The sequence below is a fragment of the Leucopleurus acutus genome (assembly GCF_964270905.1).
Source record: "Leucopleurus acutus genome assembly, chromosome: 13".
Taxonomy (NCBI): domain Eukaryota; kingdom Metazoa; phylum Chordata; class Mammalia; order Artiodactyla; family Delphinidae; genus Leucopleurus; species Leucopleurus acutus.
Window position 1 is genome coordinate 52,130,792 of NC_139155.1, and position 15,059 is coordinate 52,145,850.

General features: G+C 39.6%; 1 protein-coding gene across 2 annotated transcripts in view; it reads left to right on the forward strand.

The window, feature by feature from the left end:
• Positions 1-15,059, forward strand: part of ABHD3 (abhydrolase domain containing 3, phospholipase) — a gene marked incomplete at its 5' end in the record, with an annotated part of 38,041 nt that overhangs the window by 10,420 nt on the left and 12,562 nt on the right. For both annotated transcript variants that reach the window (XM_082853331.1, XM_082853332.1), the window contains one exon: positions 4,182-4,227. In XM_082853331.1, the coding sequence (XP_082709457.1) occupies positions 4,182-4,227 (46 nt within the window). The remainder of the gene's footprint in view (positions 1-4,181; positions 4,228-15,059) is intronic.

Sequence of the window (15,059 nt, forward strand, 5' to 3'; positions counted from 1 at the left end):
TATTTCCTTTTTTTAAAAAAATTCATTACAAGCTTATTTTCTTCTGTGTCGTTGAGTATAGTTTTAATAGCTGCTTTAAATCCTCACCTATTAATTCTAACACCTGGACTGTCTCAGGATCAGTTACATTGATTATCTTATCTCTTGAGTATGGGTCATGTTTTTTCTGTTTCTTCATGGTCTAGTAATTTTAGATTTTGTTCTGGACAGTTTGAATGATCCATTGTAGAGACTCTGAATTCTGTTATATATTTTTAAAAGAGTTTCTATATATTTTCTAATGACTGGTTTTTGTTTATCAGGCAGACAATTTGGGTAAACTCGATTCAAACTCTGTCCCCTCTGTAGTAGACAGCAGCTGAAATCTCTGTTCAGTTTTTCATCCTTAATTGGACTGCTTAGAGGCTACATCACAGAAGGCTCGGCCAGACTTTGTGCCCATTTTTTAAATCCAGAATTTAGGACTCTGCCTCTATATCTCTCTCTTTTCTGAGATTTCCCCCTTTCTCTAACTTTTATAGTTGCATCAAACTCTGTTTTCTGGTTTTCAAGCCCATGAGATTGAACATTTCTACTTGACCTTTATCCATTACTGAGTAATACCAGCTGGTGCCTCCCCTCAGACAAAAAGCTGTGAAAAGAAACTCACCCAATGCCATTTTTTCCTTCCAAGTGTCAACTCCCATTTAGTTTCTGCCTGCTTTGGTTGTTCTCCATTGCCTTTATAATTTAGCAAGCACTTCTTTTTTATTCTATAGAAGGGTTGGCCCAGTAGGAGCTACCATGACATTTCTGGAAGCAGAACTTCCTTGTCATCTTTTCTTAACCTGTCATTCTGAACCCTATGCCTATTTTGATGCTACCCTATTTTTCCATCTTTATTTTCTATCGTCATCCTACTATGTAGTCATGTTTCAGCTAAAGTGATGTATTTTCTCATCCCTCAGAAACTTTTATACATTCCTACCTTATATCGTTGCTCACATTGGTCCCTTCAGCCCATATTATATCTCACATTTTCCTTCTGCTAAAATCTTTACCATTTTCTGGGTCTCAGCATAAGATCTATCTGCCTTTTTCATGAATCCTTTCCTAATGAATTTTGCCAATCCTAACCTCATAAGGCTTTATTATCTATACCACTCGTTGGACATTGAATCACATACTGCCTTGTGATATCACTTTTGTTGTGGTCACTCATCTGAAAGTATAATGCATTTATTTTCAACCTAATTAGATTATACTCTTCTTGAGGCCAGGAACCTTATATTTTTATTTTCTTTTTCTCCTACAAGCACTAACTCAATCTTTAATTCAGTAACTAATCTGTTTAATAAATTTTTGAATGAATGAGTCATTCCAATATTAATATTCATGTAAAAGGCCTAGAAGACAATCTGGCACGTAGTAAACACTAATAAGTATTATCTGTTGTTATTATCTAAAACCAGCATAGTGATCTCTGAATATTCATCTCACTCCATCCTTTGCTGATTATTATTTCTATTCATAGACTCAAAGACTTGTGGAATCTTAGAACTGGAAAATTTTTAAAGTTGTATGATAAAATCCCTTTATTCTGGTAGATCACTGGGCTTGAGCAGACTCAAGGTTATCTGTCCCATTTCACTGTAACAGTGGTTCTCAACCAAGTGGTTCTCAACAGCCCCACTACAAAGAAGTATTTGATCCAAAATGTCCGTAGTGCCCAAGGTTGAGAAATCCTGTGCTGTGGGTGGCTCTCTGCCTCTTATTTAACCTTCATTAAGTGAAAATCACCTGCTTTCCTAATTAACGTGTTCTGTTGTCATAAAAATTTCTCAATATCAGATTTTTATTTAGTATTTCTTCTCTTTATTTATATTTTCCCTGTTTTGAGAGGAAAATTTAAATAGTTAAAATATGTAGGAAAAATAAATTTTGCAGAACAATTTCCCTCCTAGACATACCCTTTAAAATTGTTTGGGAGAAACTGTAAAACTTACTTGGAGAGAGCTGTTATAAAGTTAAGAGGGGCTTATCAAATGTCTTAGGAATAGTAGGTGTTTCACAGCCTGCTCTTTTCGTTTTACTGAAGTATCAAGTGTCCCCTGATGACGGTCAGGGCAGAAAAGGGGTTAAACGAAAGCAGCTAATTGCTTATCGCCAACTGGAGTGGGAGAAAGGGACCAAAGGGCAGCCGTCATTCTGCCTCCCTCCATAGCTGCTCTCTGCTTCATCCTCCCTTATTTCTCTGCCTCATTCCCAAGGCTAGAGGTATATACAGTGATGACAGTTACTGATTGAACATTGTCAGAAACAAAGACCTATGGAGACTTCAGTACAGTTTCTCCTCTAGCAAGAGATAGCAGAGCTGTGATCCACTTTTGCCTAAAGGAAAGTTACAAACATCCCAGTCTGTAATTTGGAAGAAAATCCCAGATGTATAGGCTGCTTTTTCCTGAGTTTGCTGATCATCGTCTTCTTTCCCCTCACTAATTCTGTTCCCTTCTCTCAGGGGCAGTCACATGATGGTATCTTGCCCCAGAAGCCATTTTTATCCTTATGTAGTGTTTGCACTTTGAAAGTGGTTCTTTTCTGAATGACGGGAAGCTTCGAGGTTCAAGGTCACAACTAACTTTAGCCCTGATTCCTGTTACTTAGGAGCTTATGCAAGTAAATACAAGTGGCTGTGTCTTGCCATTCTTTTTAGCAAGAAAAGATTAAAGACTAACTGATCCTACCTAACTTTTCTGCATGTTTTTATAGTATATTTAAAATCTTTCTCTGACTAGTCAATAAAATGTAATATTTCTAGCCTTTTCTCAAATCAGATTTCTGAGATATTAGAACATTTTTCTTCTTTTTTTTAATAGATTTAATTAATTATTATTATTTTTTTTTTTTGGCTGCATTGGATCTGTGTTGCTGTGCGCGGGCTTTCTCTAGTTGTGGCGAGCGGGGGCTACTCTTCGTTGTGGTGCGAGGGCTTTTCATTGCGGTGGCTTCTCTTGTTGTGGAGCACGGGCTCTAGGTGCACGGGGTTCAGTAGTTGTGGCATGCGGGCTTCGTTGCTCCACGGCATATGGGATCTTCCCGGACCAGGGCTCGAACCTGTGTCCTCTACATTGGCAGGTGGATTCTTAACCACTGCGCCACCATGGAAGCCCTGTCACATATATTCTTAATTACAGGCTTTTTGTATTTATTTCTTCTGTGTTAAATACATCATGAAAATAAGGATAATAAATGCTTTAAATACAAAAAGGGGAGGGGTTAAATTAGAACCTTAAATGGTCTTGATTGATTAGCTAAGTAGATAGACAAAACAAAATGAATTTTAATTGACATGAATATAGATTCACTAAATCAAAGAGAACCCATGCAGACACAAGTCAGGATTTTGTTTGAGGATGGCAAAAATACATATCTGGGATTATGGTTGATGGAAAGTTTTGTCAGTGCAGAATGACTGTGTAAAGATTAGCATTGTGCTGCAACTACCATTGCTACTAATTAGTTAACTGTCGTTGTGTACTTACTGTGAGCCAGCACTGCTCTAAAGCCCTTTACATATGACCATTGACCTAGGAGAGGCAAACAGCATTATAGGACACACAGCTAGTCTTTCCTCCCCTAGGTCAGCTGAACACCAAGCAGTAGCATAGTGGGGTCCCAACCTTCCAACCCAGATGCCATGCTCCTTGCAGCTCTACCTGTAGTGATGTTCTCACCACAGGTAAAATTCCAGTGTCTGTGTTTGCCGAGCCTTGAGGGAACAAGAGCTGTTTCTCAGGATAGGAATAGATGCTTATTAATGTTGCAAATAGAATAGGTAGAGGACATATTTTTTTTAATTTGAGGCAAAAACATTTAAGTTTGACTTGTATTCAGAATTGTTTTAATAATACTTATTGGAGGCCTACACATATACATAGGAAGTAGTTGTAAAAATTCTGCTTTTGGTAGGAAAATTTAACATCACTTTGATACACAGTTTTCTGGTTTGAACCTACATGCTGAATTTAGAGAACTAGAAATGTATTTTAGTGCATTTAATGAAATTATCAAGCATCCTCATTTCTTTGGAACAGATTTTTAAGAAACTTTCATGCTCTAAAACAGTGCCAATAAGATGATTTTTATATTATATTGTAAGAATCATGTGTAAAAATAACAAAAATTACTTTCCTGGTTTTTAGATGTGTGGTTTTTAACAACAGAGGAGTGGCAGGGGAGAATCTCTTGGTAAGTAAATCTAAATTAATCACAACAGCTTAATTTTTAAAAGAATCATTTCCAGTTTTATAACAAAAACATATTCCTTTTTATTTAAGATAGCTTATTATGTAAACAATACAAGTTCATTGTGGAAATATATGGATAAGAAAAAAAAGGAAACCCATAATTATATGACCAGGGGAATCCCCTTAGTCTATGTTCATCAGATCTTATATTTAAATTTTAAAATGTAATATATTTCTATTTTTTAAATTAAGGCTTTATTTGATAACTTAACTTTTATACTTACCATATTTTTGCATCAATAAATATTTATCTACATCATCTTTAATGCAAAACATATTTTCTTTAAAAATTAACTGGTACAAAAAAATTAACCACTACAGTAATACATTTTTAATTAAGAAATTTACTGTCGTCATGAAATGGACTGACTGCATGTTATATGCCTATTTGCCTGCCACAGTTTACATGGAGGAAATATTATTTTAAATCAGCTTTTTTTCCCTCTAACCTCTAAAGTTTTTGCTAGGATAGAAGTCCTTCCATCTCTTGGAAAATCATCACTCTATCTGATGTTAACCTGTGAGTTGGAATGAGAAATATTACACCCATTGAAATTTTCTTGAAGCTTTTCAACTGTTAGTCCCTCACCACTTTCACAGGTCAAAGGCAATTCTATCAGAATAGAAAGAAACTTTTTTTCTGGGTCATTGATAGTGAATGATATTAAGACTATAAATAATTAAGTCATGATGGAAATAAAAATTTACAATCATGTCACTGTGTCAGTACATTATGAGAATTTGGGGAAAAAAAAAGAAAAGAGCTCTTGCACTTTCCTTTATAGTAAGTTAAGTCCTGGAGAGGATCAAGAGCAACATGATTTCAAAAGCTAAAGTTATAAAGTGTTTACGGTCTCACTCAAGCGCCTCGTGAAGGTGAAGGTTCACATTTCCTTACTTAGTCCGGCCCTTTAGGAATCTTGTAGACAGGTGGTAGGTATTCTAAAGGGAAAGATTTGAACTTGTCACTCTGGCTCTGGACTAAGCAAATTGTTTTTGTGCAGCTCTTGTCTGCTGTGTGTCCTTCTAGGTGCTTCCAGGACACAAAGATGGGGACGACATGATCTGAGGCTCTCAAGAAAATAACATGCTGCAAAGTAAAATCCATTCGGTTCCATAAAGTGAGAGATAAGGATCTGTTCATTTAGCAAAGCTGTGTTGTATGCCTACTAAATCAGGCACTGTACAAGGCAATAGAGTGAGGAGTGCACACATTATTACACACAACCTGAACCCTTACTTAGGAGCTTTAACTTAAGTTTCAGGAGATGGTCAGATACATAAAAATATACACAATACAGTGTGACCACAGGAAGGTTTATTAAGGCTACAGAGCATAGAGGGAAGGAGTAACTAACTGCCCCAGGGGAGGCGGCAGAATATCGCAGTGGAGGTGAATTTGAGTTGGATCTTGAAGGCTATGGTATTGAACCAGCAGGGGGGATAGAGGAGCTTTCTCAGCATGAAAACCAAGGTATTAAAGAGTGTAGTAGCAAGTACTTATTTGTGGAGGGATAAAAATGATGATCATTTTATCTAATGTTTGTTGAGTCCGTAGAATATATCATTATGTCTTTTTTTTTTCATTATGTCTTTTTGTACTCGATGTTCAGCAATAGAAACAACCCTGTGATTTAGGTAAGTGTAGGCACCATCATCCCCATTTTCCAGATGAAGAAAATGAGGGACAAATAGGTTAAGAACTTCCTCTCACTGAGAAATTCAGAGCCAGGATTCAGACCCAGGTAGGCTGACTATGTGCTTATGTTCTTGACCATTATACTGTGCTCCCTCTCATTACTCAGGAAGTGATAGGAATTCTCCCAGAAGGGTAGGGCCAGATTTTGAAGAGTCATGTGTAGAATTCCAAGGAACCTAGTATTGAACCACTGACTTTTTTTTTAAGTTTGGTTTTATTGAGGTATAATTGACATATAAAATACCTTGGTCATGGTCATGTTTTAGAAGGAGAACCATGGCAGAAAAGTGATGGAGGGGAAGGAGGCTGGAGGCTGGGAAATCTGTTAGAAGGCAGTTATTGAAGACCTATCCAGAGTGTGAACGCAGAGGTGGGGGGGAGGAAGGGGAGAGAACAAAAATGAGGGGTATTCATGGGGCAGAAATAATAGTATGGTGGGAAGTGAAGAGACGGGAGCCAAGGTTGGCATGTCTAGTTTTGCTGACTTGTAAAAGGCTAATACGGTGAAAGGTAATATTTGCTGAAATAGGAAATTTAGGAGAATTTACAAGCTTTTGGTGTCATCAAAATAACAAATTCAGTTTTAGATATTGAGGGTGCTTTTAGGTCATCCAGGTGGAAATTTTTCATAAACAGTTGGATATACTAGACTGGACCTCAGAAGAGACATACAGGCTGGAGAAAGGAATGGATTGGTACGCAGTGGAACCAGGAGGTCAGGAGTGGGTGAGATCGCTTAGGAACCATTGGTAGAGCAAAGGACAGACTCTTAGAACACAACAAATAGGAAGGAGGAGAGAAAAAGAGGAGGAGGAAGCTTGAAAAACTTTCTACCCTGAGCATTTAAAGTTAATTGGAAATTTACTTTGAAAGAATGCAGCAACCCAGTAACTTTTACCCATAAACTTGCATAGATTTTTAAAAAATCTCCAAGAACAGTTTTGGGAGATTTTACAAAGGGATGGTAATTAGATAAAAAAATTTTTTTTAACTTTTAAAGAATTCACTGAGTTCTAAGTGAGAGGATAAGAGTAGCTTGATCTCTGGCGTCTTATACAGTGCATCGGGTTGAATTCTGATGAACTGGTACCTCCAGCAAATATCTGTATCATAAAGGCTAATGTCATCTAACTTAAGAAAAAATAAGGATAGCAAATGACTAAAACATAATTATATCCTTTTAGAATAACTGTTTTTGAAAAGAAATTAAAGGGAGTAAATTAATTATAATTTACTATATACTTCTTATAACCTAATGGATCACAAAAATGAGATGCCAATATTGATTATTAGAGCTAGGTTTGATATTTAGATCCCTTGATAGTCCTTCTTCTTTCTGCCTTAGAGCTATAAACAGTTACTGTTTCAGACTAGAGTAACTCTATGAGCATTTATACCTTACCTTGTTCCAGAAAGGATTTAATGTAGCTCAGACCCAGAGTAAGTAAGACCTTAGGGTAGGCATAAAAAAGGACAAAAGATGAATCAGCAAAGATCAAACAGGAAGGAACCGATTCTAACTGAAATTAACCCAAAAGAGCTAGTAAAGGTTAAATGGAATTTAGGGTAAGCAGTTCTCCTAGGAGTGGAAGAAATGCAAAAGTAAAAGATTTGCTGAAATATGTTGGTGATATACTTAGAATTTATAGGGATTACTATGGCTCCTGCAGAGCAGAATAAGAAAGTAGAAAATTTCCACCACCACATTGTCCTCATTTCCAATTAGTCATTGCAGGATTGAGAGAAAGCCAGAAGCCTTGCTCACGAGTAAATGAGAAGCCTGCATGTTGCCCTTTCTGGGGCTCTGAGCTGTAGAAGACAGAGAGTCCTAGTCTCAGTAGACTGATCCTCAGATACTCCTGCAGGGTTCTTGGAGCCCTCGAAGTAGACGGTGCTTTTATTTTTTTTTAATATTAATTTATTTGGTAGCACTGGGTCTTAGTTGCGGCAGGCGGGCTCCTTAGTTGTGGCACATGGGCTCCCTAGTTGTGGCTCACCGTCTCCTTAGTTGCGGCATGCGAACTCTTAGTTGCAGCATGCATGTGGGATCTAGTTTCCTGACCAGGGATCAAACCCAGTCCCCCTGCATTGGGTGTGTGGAGTCTTAACCACTGAGCCACCAGGGAAGTCCCAATGGTTCCTTTTCTTGCTTTCTGCAGATTGGTTTTCAAGACCAGGAATCCAGGAATCCAAGTTATCCACAAACTCCCTAATATTAATGATTACTTTGTGAACTGTCATGTTTCCAGCTTAGTTTAGGAATGATAATCTACAAAGAACTCAGCCAAACCTGAGTTTGTTGAATGCTACACAAGGGTCCCTCTCCTTTTGTTTATAGGATCATGCAGACTTCTGTGTCCCTAAACCCAACCAGAAAACTCTCCTAGCCACTTTGGAAAATACTCTGGCAGTTTCTCAAAAACTTAAAATTGAGTTGCCGTATGATGCAGCAATTCCACTCCTAGGTATATACCCAGCAAATGAAAATATATGTTCATACAATAACTTGTACACACTTACTTGTAGCATCATTATTCATAATAACAAAAAGATGGAAGGAATCAGGATGTCCATTAATGGACAAATGGATAAATAAAATGTAGTACAGCCATGCCATGGAATGTTTTTCAGCATTTTAAATGGAATAAAGTACTGACACATGCTACAATATGGATGAACCTTGAGAACATTATGCTAAGTGAAAGAGACCAGACAAAAGCTCACATATTGTGTAATTTCATTTGTACGAAATATTCTGAATAGGCAAATCTGTAGAGATGGGAAGAAAGATTAGTGGTTGCCTCGGGCGGAGGGAGGTGGGTGACTGACTGCTAATGGTGGAAGGTTTCTTTTGGGGGTGATGAAAATGTTCTAAAATTGTGATAGTTGTACAACTCTGAATGTACTAAAACACACACACACACACACACACACACACACACACACACTGAATTGTATATCTTAAATGGGTGAATTGTATGCTATGTGAATCATGTCTCATAAAGCTGTTAAAAAGAAAAGCCTCCATCAGGTACTTTCCCGTTCAAGGTAGCGCTGATGAGGGGTTGGGGTGGGGGGGCAACAGTGGAGCAGAAGCCAGAAAATACTTTAAAGCTGTGCAGCTCCAAATGCAGTTTGTCAGCCAACTTTCACTTCTCGAACTATCTGACACAATCCCTGACAGTATGAGGGGCTGCGAGAGAATGTAAACCAACTTCGGCTCTGAGCACACTGCTGAGGTGAGCTGATTATTTTTTTTCTCACAGAAATACTCTCTCGGTGAGAGAAGCAGCGTGCTGATTTATATTCTGATGCCAGCCCCTTATCTCACCCTGGACTGGCACTTTAAGTAGCTCTGCTTCAGAGATCCTCTAATCCTAAAAACCTCATTTAGTAGATGAGGACACCGCTGGAGAAGTGGGGTGACAGGCTTGACGTCATAAAGCTGATTAGTGGTCTTAGGGCATGAACTTAGACTGTCCAATGTCTTTACGTTACAGCTCTGGCTTTAAGTCAAGTCAGGCGGAAAAGAGGGTAGAGATAAAGAGGGTTTTCAAAGAGAGGGATCTTGCCTCAATCTCCAATGCCTCGGGTGGTTATTTAAGGACTCAGATCTTGAGAAATCTGCTCTTGTTTCCTACTGAGCTTTTCCACCTCAGAAGCTAATGAGGTAGGAGGGATGTAGGGCTCTTTCCCCTCCTGGGCCCTGTTTTCTGAAGGGGGCATTCACAAGGGATTAAGGACTGTAATGGTCTGAGGGAGGAGGGGCATATAGCGCATGGCCAGCCAAAGCACAGTTCAGTTGTCAGACTTTCACCTTCAGGCACTGCCTTTCCCACACTCAGTATCTTCTTACTGAACACCACTGTGTCCCACCCAAGTCTGCCCTTTCCTGAATGCTCCCCCAGATAACCTCTCCCTCCTCCCTCTACCCATCAGAACAACCCAGGAAGGTTGTAAGCCAGATGTGGATATGAATTCATTGAATCGTATAGAATTTTCTTCTAACACTGATAAGTCCAGTTCAGTAATATCAACTGCTGTAAGTGGTGGGTATGCAAAAGATTGTGCAATTCTCTATATTTAAACAATTTTTAAATAAAAAGAATGTTTAAGTAAATAAAGAATTTTAGGAATAGTATATTTTTTAGGAATAACAATGATAATTTTAGGAATAGCAACAGTGTAGTAGCTAGCTACCATTCATCGAAGGCTTCAGCTGTGCCAGGTGTTCCTTTATGCCATAAGATGTTTAGCAATACTTCTCTGTGCACTGCAGGGAATCCCCATAGAACTAGACTTCCCTCTTCCCAAGTGACTCTAGGTAGGTTTTGTCATTCTTGTCAGTGCAGCCTCCTCCTCTCTTGGCTCAGGTCTCACCCTGTTTCTTTATTCTCTTCGAGCAGTTGGTTCTCAGCCCTGACTGCACAGTAAAAGCCTCTGGGAAGCTTTGAAAAAGTACTGATCCCTGGATGCCATCCCCCCAAAGATTCTGATTCATTTGGCCTGGGCTGGAGTCCAGGTGCCTGTGTTTGTCCTAAAACTCCCCGGTGAGTCTAGTCTGCAGGCAGGGCTGAGGTGGTGGGTAGTCCCAGGCTTCCTAGGACCCTGGCCTGAGAACTCCTGCCTGCCTGGCTGACAGGCTCTAAGCCACTAACAGACTGTGCTCATTTATCAGTGTCGCTTTGTAGCATGACTGCATAAGCATGCGCCATGGCTATCCAGAACGTTAGCAGGAACACGGCATATAGGCTATCTTGGCCCCAGCATTGGCCAGGATATTTCTTGGGGCCCTTTGTTTTGTGGTTGGTTACTTTAAATAATTAACAAATTCTCAGGCAGGTTTGGATACCTGGTCATTTTATATGCCTATCAATGTAGGTGAAATGATTATTCATTAAAGTGCTGGTTTTATTTACATATGCACATACATTTGTTTTCTCTGACTCTTTGTTTAACAAACTCAGTTTCCAAAAATAAGATCAATTTTTCTAAGAATGATTTGGGTAGCTCATTAGGTACTGGACTGGGAGTGGGTGGAATGAAAGCAAAACAACACAACAACAAAAACACACTGTAGAGAGCGGTTAAAAAGCATAATTCGCCCTATTATAAAAGTATTATTCCTTTTGGGGTAGCCTACATTCACACAAGAATCACAGAGTTCATGTAATCAGCATCTTATCAAATATTTGAATACAGATCGTTAAATACTAGAGAGAAGACTGTAAAATGAAATATTGTAAGCTCTTGATGTTTATCAAGACATTACAATAAAGTAAATGTGAAATTTAAGTGATTTTTAAAAAGACATTTGTGTGCCTTTTTCAGTTTTATTTTTTTCTGGACAGAAAACTGAAATCTTTTTACGAGCTGGCCTTCTTCAGTATTGGATGTGTGGCAGGTATTGAGAGAAGGGTCCTGGGTTATGGCTTTTTCTGCAGATTAGCAAATTAATCTGCTCCCAGAATAGCTAGGGAAAGTCAGGCTACCTGATTGACAGGGTGAATTTTAATTTGTTTCTATACCCTCCCAAAAAATTTTTAACGAAATTTGCATTTTAAAACAAATGACTTCTAAATCAGGACAAGAAAATTCTCTTTCAGAATAAGGAGGAACCGGTTTGTCTACGTTTTGGAAGTTAATTAAGGATAAATTAGATGTAGTTCATAGATAAATATAAAATATATGCTTTATTCTTTTCTCACCTATTATGTATAATTAGAATTAATTTTACTTCATCATTCTCTTCCATGCTTTTTAAAAAGTAACCTCTAAAAAGCCATTTAACAAATTACTATTGTTTCTCTCTGATAGCAGTTGCAGTTGAACAATTTGAACAATCTTGGTTTGTAATTATTGTCAAATTACTCTAACATAAAATATTGGATTGGTCAAAAAGTTCGTTCGGGTTTGTCTGTTACATCTTATGGAAAAACAAGAATGAACTTTTTGGCCAACCCATTATTTATGCCCAAACGTCTGCTGAAGGTTACCTATCCTTTAGATTTTCTGCATTTTTCAAGAATACCTTTCCCATCCTCTTCTCACTCTAAAAGGAGCTTTCATCACCCAGCTGAATCCTGCCAGGTCTTCCTTCCTCCCTTTAGGGATTAGATGCGGCTTACTTTACCTCTGTTCTGGAAGTATGAAATAAGAGGATAGTTGCTGGTGGTATTAGCAGCCCTAGCAACTGAGAATTAACTAACATTTTTAATCTAAAAAGATGCTATAGGGGCTTCCCTGGTGGCGCAGTGGTTAAGAATCCACCTGCCAATGCAGGGGACATGGGTTCAATCCCTGGTCCAGGAAGATCCCACATGCCACAGAGCAACTAAGCCCGTGCACCACAACTACTGAGCCCGAGCGCCACAACTACTGAACCCCACGCGCCTAGAGCCCGTGCTCCGCAACGAGAGGAGCCACCGCAACGAGAAGCCCGCGCACCACAATGAAGAGTAGCCCCCATTCACTGCAACTAGAGAAATCCCGTGCGCAGCTACGAAGACCCCAATGCAGCCAATAAAATAAAATGAAATAAAATAAAAAGATGCTATAAAGTTATGTCTTTAAACCTGAGGAAAATTTCTGCCAGGCCTACCAATTCAATGTATTACCCCCATAAGTGTCTTTGCTGTGTATCCTAGGCGAATTCTTTCTTTAATGGGACTCAAGTCCTATGAAGAAAGAAGGCATATGATGTTCCCTGTTGGAGCCCATCAAGTAGCAAGAGGTTGTGTGGTATAACCACGTAGGTTTGCATATCAGAAGTTACTAATCAGGTCATCTCACTTTCAATCCTGTGTGTTTCCCTTCAATCCTGTGTGTTTCCATTCAATTCAACAAGTATTTATTGACTGTATAGAGGTGAGCAAGATAGTAATAGAGAGAGCCTCACATATAGATAGTAAGGGCAGGGAACAGGCTGGCCGGGACAAGTAGGGGTAGAATTGGGAAAGGCTGTGAGTTCCTGGAGAACAGGGGCCAAGTCTGACCTTTTGTCTGACATTTATTCAATTTTTTCAAGGCATGATTTCAGCAGGCAGAGTTGACTGTGAAGGCCACTTGGCAGATGAAGTTTACACAGGTGGCAAGGATATTAAGAGACTTAGCAGGCAAGAGAACAGCAGTGTCCCATGGACCAGAATCCATACATATGGAGGACTAGTAAAACGCAGAGCTGGAAAGGTTACTTGGCATATTGTGAAGGGCCTTAGCAGAGGACTTTGGATTTAATTCAGTCAACAATGGAAAGCTAATGAAGAATTTTAATCAGAAACACTGTCATGATTAGAGCTGGAAGTGTTCTTCAGGAAGATTAATCTCACGTTGAATGGGATGTATGATTATGGATGGTGATTAGGAAAGGCTGGCAGTTAACTAGTTCAGAGGTTATCACCTGGTAGTCCAGGTGAGAGGTACAAAGGCCTGGGAGCAAAGACAGCTGGCGCCACACCCTTTCCACACCTTTTTCCCTTTGGTGCTTACCATTCCCATCTTGCCTACCTGATGGCTTCCCACTGCAAGCACCCCCATCTCTTTGACTGGGGGCCTTCTCTAGCCATGGAAGCCTGCTGAGCCTCTGCTCAGGGCCGACCAGAGTGCCAGGGAGTTAACATCCCCCAGGAGCTGCCTTCAACCAGTGGCTGAAGCGAACTGGTGGGCAAATAACCCAGCTCCCTTGCCACTTGGTTGGGATAATTTTGAGCCTTGTTCTATAGTCTCCCAAAATGCCCCAAGGGGATTGAGTCCCAGTTGTCCACAGCCACAAACAGCTGGGTAACATTCTTTACTGGCTTCCTACTCTTTCTGACTCACACTCACTCACCACTCCCCTACTCCCCATTCCCCCATCACCTTCTAAATGAACCGCTTGCACTCACATCCTTGTCCCTGGGGCCTTCTGAGAGAATCTAACGAACCAGGGCCTTTACTAGAGTGGAAAGAAGGGCTCGCCTGTGTTGCCTGAAAAGATTCTGGGGAGGAAGAAGCTACAAGACTTGGAAGTTTATTGGCTGTGGGTTAAGGGAGAGGAAGAAGGCAGTGTCACCTACAGTTTTAACTAAGAAAATGTAGATGTCATTTATAGAAAAATGGGAAGTTAGGAGAAGCATTAGGAGTTTTCATGAAGAGATAAAAGAGTTTACTTTGGGACATTTTGAGTTTGAAGTACTGACAGAACATTACTTCTAGAACTTGGGAATTTGCATCTGGAGCCCAGGAAGAAGGAAGAGACTGGAGACTCAGGTTTAGTCGCTGCTTAGAGGTGGTTGATGAAGCTGTGAAGGTAGACCAGACCTCCAGGAATTGGGTATTGACCAGAGAATGAGCAGATGCAGGCCTACAACAAAACTTATGGAAATGAATTCTCATATTTGGGGTTGTGGGGAGAATGACAGGAAATGGAAAGCCAGCAGCAGGATGACAACAGGACGAAGCCATCACGGAAGCTAAGGGAGCGGCCAGCAGGCGGCAGCTCGTGCCGGAGGGGCTCTAGATGCGCTGAGTTTCAGAGTTCTGGCAGCTTTGATCCACACCAGCATTATCAGTTCCCAACTTAATGTAATCCACTGGGAGAAAAACATTTAGGGAAAAATAAGCTCCTATGTCTGAGCGTACCGGATATTGATTTGCTTACTAAATATCTCATGGAACCTTAGTGCTTTACAAGAAGTAGTTTACTTATTACAAACATAAACTCCAAGCTCTGCTACTCTGTGACCTTTGGCAAATTACTCAACCTTGCCGAGCCTCAGAAGGAACGAGGTGCTATTTCTGGTCCTTCCTGAAACTAAAATTCTCTGATCCTAATAATTTTCCATAGGCCATTTTTCTCATACCCTAACTCTATGTGTATGTACATACATGTACACACATACTTCACTTGAAGCCTGCATAACAAGAGTATGTGTTGGTGATTGTTTATACATAATACAGAAATTTAAAAACTATGCAGTGTGAATAAACTCACGTGTAGTAAAAATGCCAAGTAGGGATGATCTTTTTCACCGGAATTCTTGTGACAAATTCTGCAGTCACTATGAATGAGACTGGTAGTAGATATTATTCTGTTT